A 17,171-nucleotide genomic window follows, 5' to 3' on the forward strand; every position below is an offset into this window, starting at 1 on the left:
GGAAGAAGTCCATCCCTGAGAACGTGCTGATCAGGTGAGTTCATTGGACAATAACGAGTGAGAGCTCACGATGCATCGTGGTATAAGGGACCATCATCAACACCAGGGGAAGTCTAAGACCCACTTCCAGGCATTAACCCCAGCAGAAGCCAGGGGGGAAGCTTGCGTATTGTACCACCGGTGGCTACCTAGTGGCACAGGGAATCCAACCCAGCACATCCTACGTGCAAGACGCACACTCCAATGACTAGACCACCATTGCAGGGAGAGTGAATGTGGCGAGAAACAGCGAGTAGAGGTGCGACTTGTCATCAGTTGTTGCATTATTTTGAGGAGAAATCACAGCAGCACTACAATCGTTTTACGGACATTTCATGATGCAAGGGAACCAGTCAGGCAAAACTAAAAAAGAACAATGGGGGTCAGTAAAACTCATAAAACTAGCGCTGTATTGCACAATAGTGCATAGCATCACTACAGCACACAGGTTAACAAAAACACAAGGAAGTTTTTTAAAAAGCTTTGCATTATAACAAAAGAATTTTCACCTTAAAGAAAAATAAAAGCTAGTACCACCATCATGAAATGAAATCCATACACGATGAATTCCATGCGTGCAGATCAACATTCAGTATTGTCAAAAAACTAGAATAAACATTGTCATAGTACGCTCCATACAGCCAAAATGAACGGTGTCAGAATACAGTTTACATGAACGCAGCAATGGATATAGCTTGGACAGAGTCAGTAATGCAATATGCAATGACAAAGTGAGGTCAGTCACTTAATTGTGACCGACAACAAAGAATAATACTGCACTCTTCAGCAAACCCAAAAGGACACCCATGAACCAGTAAACAGCGGCAAATACAATAGAATATAAAATTCACCACATGATACAGCACAGATTTTGCAGAGCTACAGTCATCACAAAGCCCCAACCAGGTGTGCAGAGTGGTGGAGTTGCATCGAATTACGTAAGCAACCGATCGCATATTTGAGGCCATACAGCACAAGAATCAGGAAAAAGATTGATGTGCCATACCCAGCGGCACGAAATGCTACAAGTTCCAAAGCATGCAGTTTTCATCATTGAGGTTTCTGCTTCGATTGAAAAATTAAATACTGTATAAATGAAAAAAATCATTTCGTCCACATAACAGAACAATCACACAAGTACCAGCATAAATGCCTTTCGTGCTGACAGGCGATGTCACTCATTAAGTTCTTCACAATGACCATCACCCGAGAGGTGACCTTGCTTTGATCTCCGGAAAACAGGATGGGGTTGATCCACCAAATTTTGCACCAAAACTAAAGGGATCATTTTCTGCCATGTATATTTTTGATTGAGCATAATATTTCGGAATCAATGGGACTCCTTTGTTAAGGGTGCGCCCCAGATGCTTGTTTTTTTTTTTCAGTTCTCCGTGTCACAAAGTTACTTGAAGAAGGGACATGCGATGTCCTACTGACACCGGCACAGACTTTCTTACAAAAATGTGCAACATATTTGGAATGCTATAACTGCCTTAAAACATATGCCAATCTGACCCATTAACATCAGGAATGCCCCATGGCCATTCAGCCTCTAAGTGACCAAATAATGTGATTCTACTAATACTACTAATTGTCCAACAACAGTACACACGTTGCAGGCTTTACTCAATTGCTCTATGTGGTCAGGTGTTCTGCTAATACCCCGACTGATATGGGAATTCCACTGAGAGCTTAATTTAAACTGTTCAACCATTGCACACCAATGATTTCAGCTACACGACTTTTGAGCTAAGCAGAAGAAAGAAATTTGTGCCTATTTTTATTCCCTTATTCCCTCTCTATCCAAAGCCAAATGCCATTCCTATGAAAATAATTATTTTTGAAATGAGTTCACAAAACGAATATTTGTTTTGAGGGCGGTCCCCATGTTCCTTATTATTTAAATCCCTGTAATTCCAGCAAAATCATTAAAAACGCTTCCATCTCACTTTGTGCATAAACACAGTGCACTGGGATCACTGCACAAGCAATCTTCTAGCTTATGAGCATCATGCAATGGAGTCATGGAAAGCTGGCAGGCGTGGCATCGAAGGTTTCTTCCTCTAGAACCTTGTACACATAGGCCTATCAGGAACAGCCTGCAAAATAACGGAGAACAACTAAGAGTCACTATAAAACAAGCAAAAATGCCGCAAGCAGCGGAATCTGTGCCTGCAATGTGTATGGCAAAGCACAAAGAAACGAGAACGCACAAAATCCACGTCTGACTATCCATTCTGTCATCTTCTTTGTTCTACATATGTTCATAGCAGCAGGTTGCATTGAAAGGTTCTTACTCTGTGTCCTCCTAATACTGCACCTCATGCCTGCTATTTTAAACAGAGCGTAGCAGTGTAAGAAGTAGTCTCTAATGCCACATAGCATTGTTTATATGCTTTGTGTATGGAATACATATAATGCAGTCCTAGATCAGCAGACTGAGTAATGAGAAGACTCACTCAGGCTCATATTCAGATGATGATATGAATCATCAGTGAGTCCGAACTCACATTCAGGTCATGATGCAAGTCGTGAGCAAGTCCGTGCTTAGGCTCATATTATGATCTGTTTTTTCGCAACGACAGTGCATGCTTAGTTGTTCTTTCCTTAATTTTTTAAAACAGCGGAGAGGAGGAATGATCTGCTGCCCCAATCAAGGACACCTGAGGGCGAGGCAAACCGGCGACTTCTGTGAGCGACCGAAGAAGAGGATACCGGAGAAGCAAGGAAGACTGCATTTTCTCCGACACCCGTAGCTAGTTTACATGAGTGCAGTAATGAGCTGGTAGCTTTGTCCGAGTTCCTCCATGCTGCTGAGAGTTTTGGCGCAAAGGCAATATAGAAATGACCAGCACTGTGCTTAAAAATGTGGCCCACGCAACTTTAAACATGTAACTGAAACATCAGTGTACAAACCTAAATCAAAGAGCATCACACCAAGAATATGCGTTCGGGAGCCTTAATTTGGTTCTCTTTAGCCACACATATGCAAGGCGAAAAAGCATGACCAGATTACTTAAACAGGCAGCAGATAAGAAGATAAGAAACTGGTCATGCGTTCTGGCCACACATGAGGCCGCAGGGACGTCACGGGATAATGCACCGCGTCCAACATTGAGAATTTTTACCATGACATCGACCAACTGCAAGCTTATAGTCCAACACTATGCCTTGACACCGGAAAATTTTGATTTGCGACGCCACATGACTAAGTTTGTGGCTGTTGAATAGTGGTCGCTGTCGTGACATCTGGAAACACAGTACGTAGGTCAGGAAGAGACCTCCACTGACCCTTTGAAGGCACAATTAAACTAAACATATCGCAATAGTCATGCAATACAACCATCCAGTACAAATTCAATACAGCATTTTCAATCTGAGAAGCGAGAAACATGTGCGCTACCAAACTGGGATATACTCAACCAGAAAAAGAATGCTTCAGTTGTGATTTCAAGCTGAATATCCAACTGCACTGCAAAAATAACCACTGGCTTACTTTTAAGCAATTTTTTCACCTGAAACTTCCAAGCACAAATATTATGCCAAATAACAAACAAAAACGCCGATATGAAATAAATAAAACGATGGCTAGAACAAGAGGCTTTACCACAACTAAGAAAGGCAACAATTTGTGAACCTAGAGGAGATAGTGCGTAAGTTGCAAGGAACTCTCACAAAACACACAATGGCAAATGAGCCATCAGACACCAAGAAAGAGCAGAATGAAAAAATTGTACAACACTTCACAGAAATCGAAGGAATATAGGGTAAAATAGAAATGACAGCTTTGAATGGGAAAAAAATAAACAGACAAGGATTAATCAAAGCTCAAAAAAAAAAAAAACAGCCAGTAGAAGAAAACAATGAACCCCATTAACTTTCTAGGCGAGGTGGCACTCGCCACCGGCCTAATGTAAAAAGGATGCCAACAGTTATCCATTTATCTAGGGGAGATCTCTTGGTGCACGGTACAAAGACAGGTCCCGCAATACAATGTTTTACCGGACAGCAGCATCAAGCTATGGGTCGGCACAGACTGGCTGCAGTTCTTCCTCTGGAATGTTCTTCCCCTGGCTCTGGTGCTTCTCCAATGCCTGCAAAACTGAGAACACACAAAAAAGGCACAAAACACACACAAACGACACCAGCATTGTTCGATATGGCTACGGCATGTAGTCCTGCTCTTTAAAGTAGACCATTCATTGGAACTGGAGGGCATCATGCATTTTTCATTCCTGTGTAGCAGCTATAATAGGATGCGGAAAAAGGGATTTTATACTTGCAGGCCAAGGAGACTACTTCTGAATACAAAAAAAAAGCCTGTTGATATGCCATAACTAGAAGCTGTTTGTACCAGTTTTGGGCGTAAACTGCTGGTTACAGGTACCGCCATCGGGATGAGGTTCACCAGCTTCCAAAAGTCACCATAATGCACCACGAACGGCTATCACACAAAAATAGCCACCGAATTCATAAATCATCAGCCTTTTTACCGCAAAGCTCTAGACTGAAAAATAACTGACTGTTGCATTTCCTCTGCGATTACGATGACAGAACACAGACATTTGAGAAGAAATGCGAACGTGCGCGCTTTCTCCAAGAACCTGCTACATGAGAAATAGACGTTCACTGGCGATCGATTCAGTGAGATGGTCACGGCTGAAGATACACACCTAATGAATTTAAATAAATCAACGCCAATTACAGCTTTGCAATTCATTGCATCTACTTGCCCGAAGTTGCAAGTGTTGAAGTGGCAGGTTTAAAGTCATAACTCCGGCAAGTTGCACTGAAGAAAATTTGTCTGGCATTGCGGTTATACACTTCTGCGGCTTTCACGTTACTGGTAAAGGCGCTAATAAGCCCGAATCTTTCGTAACTGCGAGGTGACATTTGGGAACGCGCGCACAAAGACGGACCATGCCTTCACTAGCGCACGCCGCAAAAGTGATGTTCACCGGGTCATACGAAGTTACCCTTGCTCTGTAGATGATGATGATGGTGATGTCCTCAGGCTTAATGGCACATACCCACGGCGGGGGATTGGCCAGGGTGTATAGCGGATACAAACGCACTCATGTACAGGGAATGGAGTATTTTGATAATTTTGGGACACAAAGCTAGACTTTGTACAAAACAAAAAATACGGAGAAGGACAAGTAGTGAATTCACATTCGAGCACAGGAATCTACCAGATGAAATTATATAACCGTGAATAGAATCAAACACTGCTTTCAGGGCATATCCCTTGGCGCTTGCCCCGAAGGATAGGAGAATCGGAATAGATCGAGGAAGCCCGAGCCGAGCGAGGGGGATCTCCAAGGAAATTCTACGGAGAGGAGCGAGCCGACGGCAGGAGAGGAAAAAATGTTCTATAGACTCAATTTCGCCACAAGACTCACAAAGGTTGGATATCGAAAGCCCCGATCAGTATAAATAAAGATTTAGCCGCGGTATCCTGCAGCACAAAAGCGTCATGGACACCTCACATTGCCTTGAACTGCACATCCGCACACTCCAAGGAAATGCCAGGTGTTGAAAATCCGCTGCAGCAAGGAGAGGCTCATGGCTCAAGGAGTGGGGACGCTGGAATCGCTGAAAGCGTGCTAGAGTCAAGTAAACAGTATTTGGAATGAAAGAGACAATAGGTCCATCAAGGGCAGACTTAGCTAAAAAATCAGCCCTCTCATTAGAAACAATGCCACAGTGCCCAGGGACCCAGTGAAAGCGTACTTATGTAACATGTGGAGGAATAAAAAATTGAAGAGAACGGCTCAAAGGAGTATCCCTCGAGTTTTCGAGCGCTGTCAAAACAAAGGTTTTCTGAGAGTATAATGACCTGAGTGATACTGCAGGGAATCCTTATTAAGGCCAACTCCATGGCCAGAAACTCAGCTACAAAAATAGGGCTATAGTCTGGGGCCCGAAATGAGTAGCTCCAATCAAGAGCCCCTGAGTAAATGCCAATAGCTGCCCTTTCATTTTGCTTGGCGGCATCTGTATAAACGGCAGTATGGTTAGGGAAATTGTCTAGGTACTCCTCTATCCCTCTATAAGCCCATTTAACACAATGGCAGGCAGGTTTTTACCATTCCTTGGGAGGGTGTTGTCAAAGAAGACTGCCGTATCAGCCCACCTGTGGTTGACTAGTACTAAAGATCTCATTGACACAGAAATATTTGACAGCAGGGAGTTCGTGAGCACCACCTGAGGGAGCTTATACCGAGGGCAGGGAGTACCAAAGAAGAGAGTTGGGTTCATTGTAAATATAGGGTTAACCAACCCAGGAACAGGCTCCAAAGACCTTAAAAATGTCCGCACAGTGATAAGCTCAAAAACGCGAATTGAGATCAGGTATCCGCACCTCCAAGTACAACACAGCATTAGCTACTGATTTAGGCAGACCTAAGCAAAGGCGCAGAGCGCGTCGCTCCATAACAAACAGGGGTTCACGCTTGTACTTTGGGCACCCAGAAAAGAGAACGGAGCCGAATTCAAGGATTGCCCATACATAGGTCTTATAAAGAAGGAGTAGAGTGTCCGGTCGCATAGCGAATTTTTTGTTGCTGATCCTCACCAACCGGCCAAGGGCACGCTCACCCTTAAGCACAATGCTTCTAATGTGTGGCCACCAGTCTAAATGCGGGTCATATATTATACCCAAGTATTTTGTTGAATCAACTTGCGGGATCAGGATAGAGTGTGTGAGCGATTCCTCTGCACGGGGACACACAGGCAGTGACTCGAGGCAGGTCTTTGTACAAAAAGGTTTTATCTCACATTGCAGGGGGGTCGGTCGTCGTTGGGGCAGCGGGGTCAGGTGGTCCTCTGGGTGGGCAGGTGTCCAAAAGCGCTGGTCCAAAAAAGAGAGAGCCAGCCTTGGCGGTCGCGCCTTAAGAAGGCTTCCTCGCCTAGCCTCGCTCCCCCCGCCCCACCACTCGGGAAGAAGGGTCCGAGGCTACCCGCGGTGAGCGGCGCGGGATTTGAGCTGCACGCGAGCAGACCCTACATCTCCCCCCCCCCCCCCCCCCACTCAAAAGTCCGTCCCGGGGTCCGCCAGCAGGCGTTCGATGACCTCCGGGTCCGGGTCGTTATCCATGGTGTCGTCGCAGGGGGGAGGGGAGCTCGCCGGGGGGCCGCTCACCGCTAGCTGGATGGGCTCCTCACGAGCCGCCTGGGGGAGCGAGGCGCACGGCTCCACTGGGGGCCCTGCCGGCAGCGCCCTGCAAAGCTCCTCGGCCACCGGGGACAGCAGGTCTGGGCGGCTGGACTGGAGCATGCGGAGGGCCGCCTCCTCCGGGCTGCCCCTCTGCAGTGGCGCAGCGGGGGAAGGTGCTGCAGCCGCCAAGCGCTTCTCTGCCGCCTCCCTGCGCGGTCTATGCAGCGCACCGGCCTCGTGGCAGGGCCGGTGCACAACAAGTGTGCCGCAGAGGGAACACAGGCCGGCCCGCTCCTCGTCAGTATACACGGCCGGGGGCTCCTGGTCCCTCTCCTCCAGGGTCAGGCCGCGGAAAGGCAGCGGCACTTCCTGGAGGTCACCGCCGCGAAGGGGCTGCGCCTGGTCCCGCCACCTGGACCGCACGCAGTAAGAGACGGCCGCTCCATTGGCGACCGTGGTCCAGGTGGCCACGTGCCGCAGGACAATGGGCCGCTTGGGTTGTGGCTGCTCGGCGGCCGGAGCACCGGCTGGGTGCTGAGGGGGGCCCTGCTCTTGATCGTCCCTGGCCCTCTTGCGTTGTCCTGCACCACTGGGAGGTGCTCTCCAGTGGTCAGGCGCGCAGTCAGACTGGCGGTGGGGGCCACCGCGGCTATGGAACCGGCGCCACTCGCATGGCTCTTGCCGCCGGCCGGGTGGCGGCGCCCTGATGGCGGCCACCGTTCGACGGTGGTCTGCCATCCCTTCCGAAGTCCGAGCCCCGGGTGTCGGTCCGCTGGAGCTTCCTAGAAGGCATGTTGAGAGGGCGAGAGCAATGCGAGTGATTATTAATCGAGAGACACGGGTGCTACCTGGTCCTCAGGTTGTAGCGTCGGTTGCGAACCGCACCGCTACCTGCTCGTCCTCCCGGGGGTGAGATCGCCGCATCGCGCTGATTTTCCACCGCTTCGCAGCCATCGTCCTTGCGAAGGTGGAAAGCCTTCAAATCAGCAACATGCACCGGACCGGCGGTTTCGCCGTTTGTCAACAACCGCAGCTGGTAGGTGAGCGGCGTAGTCCGTGCCGTAACTTTGTACGGCCCAGCCCACTTGTGCGCTAGCGAAGCGGCGAAACCGCGCGCTGCGTTACCAAGTGGGTGCATTCTCTTGAGTACTAAGTCGCCCGTGTTGAAAACGACGTGACGGCGACCTTTGTTGTACTGATCCGCCTGCTTCATGTGCGCGACATCGAGGTTTTCGCGGGCTGCGCGCTGCGCTGCCTCCAGGCGCTCCCGGAGCCTTGCCGCGTACTGCGAAAGCGGAGGGGGCGCAGGCCCCGCCGCGTCGAGTAGGGCATTCTCTAGCGGAAAAGCGATCTCTCCCCCAAAATTCAGGTAAGCTGGTGTAATGTCCACTGACCTGTTCACGGTTGTCCTTTTAGCGAACGCCAGTTCGGACAGCCGCGCGTCCCAATCTCTGAGCTGCTCGGTCGTCGCGACCAGCATGCTCTTCAGATTTCGATTCACCCGCTCGGTTATGTTACTTTGAGCGTGGTAGGGACTCGTTCTCCTGTGGCGGATTTGAAGCGCCCGACAAGAGTCTACAAAGACGTTGCTTGTGAAATAAGAAGCATTGTCTGTAATCAGGTCGGAAGGGAAACCGAAACGAGTGAAAGTCTCCAACAGTTTTCCCCAAATTCGTTCCGACACAAGCTTCCTAAGGGGGGAAAACCTCAGCCCACTTGGAATAGTGGTCCGTTATTACCAGGATGAATTGGTTTCCGCGCGCGGACCGAGGGAGGGGTCCCATGATATCGCACGCGACCACTTGTCACGGGTAGTTGCTAACTACCGCCGTCATCATGCCAGCGGGCTTGCCCGCCCGAGGCTTGGCTACCTGGCATACCGGGCAGGTACGGGCGTATCCCACCACATCCTTTCTCATGCCTGGCCAGGTCGCGACACGACATAACTTGTCGTAAGTCTTACTGCCGCTGCCATGGCCTGCCAGCGCTGAGTAACTGAGTCATGGAAGTACTGCAGGAACCGTTTCCGCAACCTTCTCGGGACCACGACTCGGAAAGGGGATGCTATCGCCTCTTCCTCGTCAAATTGGGGGATGTAGCGGAGCAGCAAGCCATCATCGCCCAGCAGATACGCGTCGTACTTGCCCTCAGCGTTCCCGGTGCAAGCTGTGCTGCTCGCAAGCTCCTTCAGCACCCGCTGGCAAAGACCGTCTGCTTTCTGGGCCTCAATCAGCTCTTCTCTACTGACCGCTACTCCCCAAGACAGATTTCTTTCTGCCTCGCTCCTTGGCAGGCGAGCGGTCGCCGCCACGAGCTGCTGTGCTGCCCTTCTCTCACAGCACCGTGCGGGAACTTTGTCCGTCTGCTCTTTCGCCAAACCGGGCGAAACACTCCCGTCCGCCCTCTTCTCCTCTCCAACAGCTGTGACGCCGCTTTCTACAAAGCTGGGCTGCGCCTCTGAAGCGCTTCCGCCAGCCTTCCGCCAGCCAGATAAAGCATCGGCCACCTTGTTCAAGCTGCCCCGGCGGTACTCGATGGCGTATGCGTAACGTTGCAACGTCAGCGCCCATCTCGCGAGTCTACCTGCGGGGTTCTTGAGCCTCTTTAACCAAGACAATGCCTGATGATCTGTCTGCACGGTGAAGACCGCTCCGTCTAGGTACATGTCGAACTTCGACAATGCGAACATGATCGCCAGGTATTCCTTTTCGGTCATGGAGTAATTCCGCTCCGCCAATGTGAGCGTGCAACTAGCGAACGCGACAGGGCGCAGTTTGCCCTCGTGTTCCTGCAACAAAACAGCTCCAACACCGTAGTCACTAGCGTCTGTCTGCAAGACGTGTTCCTGCAACAAAACAGCTCCAACACCGTAGTCACTAGCGTCTGTCTGCAAGACAAACTGCTTGTTCAGGTCGGGGAGGCGCAGACTAGCGGTATTCGCTATTGCGCGAGCCAAGGCAACAAATGCGTCACTCTGTTCCTTGCCCCAGACCCACTTCGAGCCTTTACGCAACAGCAGGTTCAGCGGCCTTGCAAGCTCCGAACAGCGCGGGATGAATTGCCTGTAGAACGCAACCATCCCCAAAAACCTCTGCAAGCTTTTCACATCCATGGGGCAGGGGCAGTTCAGAACTGCCTGCAGTTTGTCATCATTCGGTCTCAGTGCGCCATCATCCACGACAAAGCCCAAGAGGTTCACTCTCTTCGATGCCAACTGCACTTTCTTTTGGATTGATGGTCAGACCGGCACGTCTCATTCTGTCGAGAACGGAATTCAGGTGAATGAGGTGCTCCTCGAACGACTATGAGAATATCACAACGTCATCGAGGTACGCCATAACGTAGTTGAACCTTGCGTCGCCCAGCACGATGTCCACCAGTCGCATGAACGTGCTCGGGGCGTTAGACAAACCAAACGGGAGTCGAGTAAATTCGAAGAGCCCGCGGTGGCAGGTGAATGCGGTTTTCTCAATGTCACCTTCGGCCAACTCAATCTGCAGGTACCCTCTGCTAGCACCTAGGACTGTGAAGAACCTCGCGTTCCCTAACGCGTACATCACAGCCTCGATCGACTGAAAAGGGTACGCAACCGTAGGCGTCAGTGAGTTGAGCTTACGATAATCAACACACAGCCTGACCGATCCATCTTTCTTCGGTGCTAGAACCACTGGTGACGCCCGGGGACTTTGTGAGGGTCTCACCGCACCGGTGTCAATCATCTCGTCAAGGGCACAGTCGAGAAGCTGCCTCTTATGTGCATTTAACGGCCTCGGGTTACACCTGAAAGGGCGCGCATCACCCGTCTGAATCTCGCGCTGAAGCAGGTCGGTTCTGCCCGGTTTCTCCGTGAAGCAATCCAAAAACGGGAGTAAAGTTTCCGCGAGCCTTCGGCGCTGACTACTGGGTCCTGAGAAAGACTCAATAATCGCTTCTAACGGGCCACCGTCTCTCAGCATCTCGAGGGAGCTCCCCTGCCTTTCTGTCGCACAGGCGTGGACAACCGCCTTTTGTGCAGGACAGCCGGGCAAGGGTGCGCTTTCGAAGGGAATGAGGGGGGCGAGCTGGCTGTAACGATAGCCATTCTCCCCCATGTCGAGCACAATGCCTTCGCTCGAGAGAAAATCCCTTCCCAGAATTACTGGTATCGACAAGCCAGGCAGATAGACGAAGCGATGTCTCCGCTTTCTGCCGTCAAAGCGCATCGTAAGACGCACTGCTCCCTTTGCCTTTGCCGCCCCAGCTGCTAAGCTTAACGGGGTTTCGGCCGGTCTCACACGGATGTTACCTATCCGGCAGGCCTCGTACACCTCATCACCGACCAGTGACAGCGTTGAGCCCGTGTCTACGAGTGCAGAGTAGCATCGACCCGCTAACCGCACTAGCATAAATGGGCTTGAGCGCGGAACGACTCCCTGAGCTCTACAGGCGAGCGGGACAAAGGCCTCCCCGTCGCCGGCGCGGGAGTTCTTTTCCTGACTAGCGCCTTGACAACCATGAAATTCTCCCGCTGACGGTGAAAGGCCGATGCCACCAGACATCACCACCAGCGCCTGGCGTTTCCCTGCATACGCCTAGCTTGGCACTCGCGTGCCATGTGGCCGGGCTGGTTGCAATTCCAGCAAAGCCGGTTGTTCACCCGCCGTGTGGACGGAGGACCCCTCGTTCCACGAAGCGGTTGGGGGCAACTCTCCCCTTTCTCCGCGCCTTCCTGACGCTCGCTCGGCGCGCGGCCTGTGAGGCCGGCACGACGCCGCTGCTCGAACGCGTAAGGGTCCAGCGCTCGAGGGACAACAGGGGGTTCCGCCTGCCTTTCCATGGCCATTACCTCGGCGCGCCAAGCCCTCATCGCGTATTCTCGGCCTCCATCCCATGCGCATCCCGGTTCTAGCGATTCGGCTGGCCTGGGGGGCGGCTGGTAGCGCAGTTCGGCCAGTAAATCCACCTGCACGGTCTTGGCCTCCTGCGCTAGGGCCTCGAGGTTTGTAAAACTGCGGCCCCGCAGATACGGCTTGAAGCGTGCATGGCACTGCCTGATCACACGCGCAACCTGATCTCGGTCGGTCCTCTTGTACAGCTCTTGCATTGCGCGTACGTACTCGAGGAGGCTTCCCTCTGGGTGTTGGGTGCGCAACGCGAGCTCCTCCAGCATCCGGCGTTCATAATCACGCGGCAAGAACTCGGCGCGGAAACAGTCTTTGAAGTCCGCCATCGAATGGAAAGTCGGCTGGCAGCGCCTCCATCGCGCCGCGCTCTCGACGAGTGCTACAGGCAGGACTTGCCCTAGCATCACGTCATCTGGGGCGCCCAGAGCCGTCTGGTAGTCGTCGAGTTGTAGTAAAAACTCGTTGACTGATTTCGCGTCCGTGTACCCGGAAAAGGAGGGGACCTCCATATTTATCCGCGGGCGCGGTGTTGTCGCTGATGCTACCGATGCTGCGGCCTGGCTGGCGCCAGCCACTGAACCGAGCTGACGGGCTAATGCGGCAAACATCTCAGTCACCTGCCCTATTACGGCCGACGCGTCTCACTACCGGCTGCCCCGCCATCCAAAGCCGTGGCTGAAACATCCTTTTTGGGAGGCATAGTTCGCACTAACTGTCCGGCCGCACCGGCTAACTGCTCATGGCAACAAGAACATTCATATACACAACAATCTATCTACAAACACACGGAAATACACAACAGAAAACGCCCGAAAACTACATAAATAACACAAAACCTCTAACAAATTCAAAACACTGCACAAGTCGCTACCCCGCGAACATTCCGCCTGACCCGCTTCTTAACCCTAGCGGTCCGGCGTGGCCCCGAACAAAGAGGGCCTGCCACGAGTCTGGCTGCACGTCCCAAAATCAGCAGAGAAATCGTCCACAAGGTGTTAATTAAAGCCGCATACTGGGCGCCATTATTTGTGGGCGATTCCTCTGCGCGGGGACGCACAGGCAGTGACTCAGGCAGGTCTTTGTACAAAAAGGTTTTATCTCACATTGCAGGGGGGTCGGTCGTCGTTGGGGCAGCAGGGTCAGGTGGTCATCTGGCAGGGCAGGTGTCCAAAAGCGCTGGTCCAAAAGAGAGCCAGCCTTGGCGGTTGCGCCTTAAGAAGGCTTCCTCGCCTAGCCTCGCTCCCCCCGCCCCACCACTCGGGAAGAAGGGTCCGAGGCTACCCGCGGTGAGCGGCGCGGGATTTGAGCTGCCCGCGAGCAGACCCTACAATTGATACGACAGAGAGATGTAAAGAAGAGTTGCCTGTGGGAAAACAAGGACTGCACACTTGTTGACATTTTAAGTTAACTTCAGGCTGTCTAGCCAAACTTCCAGAGCATTTAAATACTCTTGCAGTAATTGGTACAGGATATGAATGTCTTTGGCAGAAGCGAAAAAAGCAATATCATCTGCATACACATAAACTTTGACGGCTGGGTGAATAGGGATATCAGGCATTAGTATGTTAAACAATAACGGTGAAAGAACAGAGCCCTGTGGGACACCTCTAGACTGGGTGCATGTTGTAGAAGTTAACATACCCTTAGAACAAAAGAATGCTCTATTCCTTAAGAACTCTCTTATCCACACAAAGAGGTACAAAGGAGGTTGTACATTAGCCAGTTTATGAAGCAAAATGCTGTGTTCAACGCTGTAGTAAGCCTTTGCAATATCTAAAGTAACCAGAGCTGATACCTCAATTTGCCTCATAGCAACCTTAATACGGCTCTCCAAGATTATGTGCGCGGTCCAAATCGAACACCCCCGGCGGAAACCAATCTGAGCCTCGCTAAATCCTTGAAGACTCAGAATATGACTCGTGAGGCGGCTGAAGACTACCCGCTCTACAAGCTTAACCAAATTTGATGTGAGAGCAATCGGCCCAATATTGTTGAGATCAAAACCCTTCCCCTGCTCTTTCAGCAATAAAAAAATTTTCACTGTTTTCCAAATTTGAGGAACCCAGGCTTTTTCCAAAGACCAGTTCACAATCTGCAAGAGGTACGGGGCAAAGTCTCGCATTAGGATTTTCAGCATGCCAACTGTTACTCCGTCAATCTCAGGGGCAGCCGGTTGCAGGCAATTAACTACAGACGCTAAATCAGATACAGACACCTTAGTGAAGTCTCCACCCAAATGAAACGGGGTTGATGGAAAGGTAGTGCGAGCACGAAAACGCACAGCAGGGTTTTGAGCTATGGACTCTTGTTTATCTTTTTCGTCCGGAGGTGGCAGTACTGTGGACTGAGACATATGAGAGGAAGGCAGCACATTAGTATGTTCCATGAATCTATAGAGAGACTTCTGGTTGACAGGGTTAGACAAATAGGTGTTCAGACTGGCATTGTAATCATCCTTAGCCTTAGATTGTTTTTTTAAAAGAGGCTCCAAAGAATTTGTAATTTATCCAGTTCTTTGGGCACTGGTTATGCATTAGACTCTTCCATGCGGCTTTCCTTTGACAAGTCTAACACGGAATTTAATACTTGAGGACCCCCGTCATATTTATCGGAGGGGGCAACAGCCGAGAGGGCCTCACCTAAAAGGTTCTTGAACAGTGTAGTATTGATAAATTTTTGTGCCGAACCAGTCACCCTAACTGGACTGCACGCAATAGTGAAAGTGATTGGGTAGTGGTCACTTGACGTACCGCAGTCAACTGTACACCACGAAGATACAGCTATACCATTAATAGCTAATGTTAAATCAATAGCTGAGCGAGAATTTGCCCTCATGTAAGTTATGGCACGACTATTGTAACAGCACTCATCGTTTGCTGACATCCAAGACCAAAGTAAAAGCCCACTAAAGTCTGTTCTGAAACCCCAAATAACATGATGTGAATTGAAGTCCCCAGCTAGAACTACTCCTCTGTTGTTGCGCAGTAACGCATCGAGCCCATCCGTCCTACGGACACCTGTGGGGAAGTAGATATTTGCCACCGTAACAGGGGCGCACTGCGGAATAACTATTTCAACTGCTAGTATCTCACAATCAGGTCGCATAATTTTGTGAGACACTTTAGCACGATGAAACAGTTTCATTTAAATCTATGTTAGTAAGCCCCCACCCCTGCCGTTTGGGCGATCATGTCTAAGAACGGAGAAATTTTTAATTGCAAATGGGCGATTAGGATTGAGCCACGATTCCTGTATTAAAATGATGTCTGGACTATGTTTAAGTATAAGCTGCTGTAAGTCGGGGAAAGATTAGATAAAGCAACAATTCCACTGGAGAACAGATATTCCCGCCATGATTATTGCTTTAAGAACGAAGCCGCAACAGCCTCTTTCAACACATCTGTTTTCTTTGAAATTCCAGGCAAACCTTTCTTAGTCTTATTATGCGGATGGTCAGATTTCAAAGGAGAAGAGGAAGCACGACGCTTCCGAGATGGAATAGTCCTTTCAACATCTGACTGACAAGCGTTAGGGAGGGGGACTTGGTCAGTCATTTACACCCACGGACGTGGAGGCAGAAGGGGTGGTGGGCTGAATATTATCAGCAGTTGCAGAGGAGGGAGGACAGGCAGACGGGGTTAGGTTACCTAAAGCTGAGGAAGCAGCCTGCGAGGAAATGACCTGGGACAAGGCATCGCTGAACGTACTGATCATGCGGTCAAGTACGCCAGCAACAGCCTTCTCCATCGCAGCAATAACGGACTTAGTTAAGGCTGCGTCCACATCAGTAGCGGTCGAGCGGGCAATACTTGCGTATGAGCTCTGCCGTCTGTCAAGGCGGGCGTATGCATCAGCGCGCGAGCACCTGTCACGCTGAATAATGTCCAAGACAATCTGCTCATCGGCACGCTTCGGGCAGGCGGGGTCGTCAGCTGTGTGATCAGAGTGGCAAAGGCAGCAGCTAAGCGACTCAGAAGTGCAAATGTCATGTGCATGATCACCGCCGCAAACGCGACAGCGCATTGTGGACTTGCAAGATTTGGCACTGTGACCGAACCGCCAGCAGTTCATACACTGTAAAGGACGGGGCTGTAGTGGGTCCACACGGTACACAATAGGCCAAACTTTGATCTCGGATGGGCAAGAGGACTCTGCAAATGTTGCAATAACCGACTCAGTTGATGTACGAGAGCCTCCAGCCTCTCTGCTGCAGCGGTACACTGAGAGGATGCCAACACCGGCGTCATGAAAGTCTGCAAGAATTTCCCCTGGTGTAGCGGAAGGATCCACACCGCGGATAATTCCTTTTACGCAGGCAAGCTGCTCTGGAAAAAATACCTTCACCGGCAGTGAGGCGAAAGAGGTGCACTGCAGTAAATCGGCAACACAATCAAAGTCAGCCGACTTGCACAGAATTCCTCTTATGCCAAATGGTCGCACCTCCGAAATCTCAAGATAGCGGCTGGTGGCTGCCTTCAGCTGACACTGAATCACTCGAGAGTTTATTTTAATTACACCACCTCCTACAGGGGCCAGCGCCACGGGGATAAGCTTGACACCGTTTTGACTGAAAGACGTTAGCGGCAGATTTTCAGCCGGCAAACTGGCGAACCAGGTTACCGGACCTGAGCCCGGGGAAGACATAGCCACGGCGGAAAGCCTACAGAGCCTTGGAACCTACGTCCAAAAAGAGGGGAAAACCTGGCCAAATCCCCCACTCTCGGAACGACCTCACCAAAATTTGAAGACAGGCTAGATGACGCAGAGGCAGGCCGTGGAACAGCAGAACTCCGGCGAAGAAGTTGTCGTTGTTGTAGCCTTTGACAGAATGGCACATACCGACACCGGGGGATCAGCCAAGAATCGGGAGGTAAAGGTTGGCATTCACCTGTACATAGTAAAGGCAAAAGCAAAGCACACGGGCGAAGAAGCTCTGTAGGCACATTCTTCTTCATCCTCACATGGATTTCTTTCTTCAAAACTTCTTCTCAAAGACTGACAACACACAAAAACGAACTCGTAAACAAACAGAATGTGGAGCTACCACGGATGGGTGGATGGATGATATTGTCTTTATCCTTTGTATCGGC

The 17,171-nt window shown here is 50.7% G+C and overlaps 1 protein-coding gene across 4 annotated transcripts; it reads right to left on the minus strand.

Annotated features, from left to right (window-relative positions):
* Nucleotides 1–6,370: 6,370 nt before the first annotated feature.
* On the minus strand, nucleotides 6,371–17,116 carry LOC149329311 (uncharacterized). Of its 4 annotated transcripts, XM_089561874.1 has the most exons (4): nucleotides 16,921–17,116; nucleotides 13,185–13,405; nucleotides 7,184–7,980; nucleotides 6,371–6,892 (listed from the first exon to the last, which is right to left on the minus strand). In XM_089561874.1, exons 3-4 carry the CDS (start codon nucleotides 7,934–7,936, stop codon nucleotides 6,371–6,373), a joined length of 1,275 nt encoding a protein of 424 aa, XP_089418000.1. In that variant the 5' UTR covers nucleotides 7,937–7,980; nucleotides 13,185–13,405; nucleotides 16,921–17,116. The 4 variants fall into 4 exon arrangements, with proteins under 4 accessions (XP_089418000.1, XP_089418002.1, XP_089418003.1 ...); XM_089561876.1 differs by having other exon boundaries at nucleotides 7,184–13,405; nucleotides 16,970–17,112; XM_089561877.1 differs by having other exon boundaries at nucleotides 7,184–13,405; nucleotides 17,000–17,094.
* Between the last annotated feature and the right edge of the window lie 55 nt (nucleotides 17,117–17,171).

The sequence above is a fragment of the Amblyomma mixtum genome, chromosome 9 (assembly GCF_055824585.1).
Source record: "Amblyomma mixtum isolate Tamu chromosome 9, ASM5582458v1, whole genome shotgun sequence".
Taxonomy (NCBI): domain Eukaryota; kingdom Metazoa; phylum Arthropoda; class Arachnida; order Ixodida; family Ixodidae; genus Amblyomma; species Amblyomma mixtum.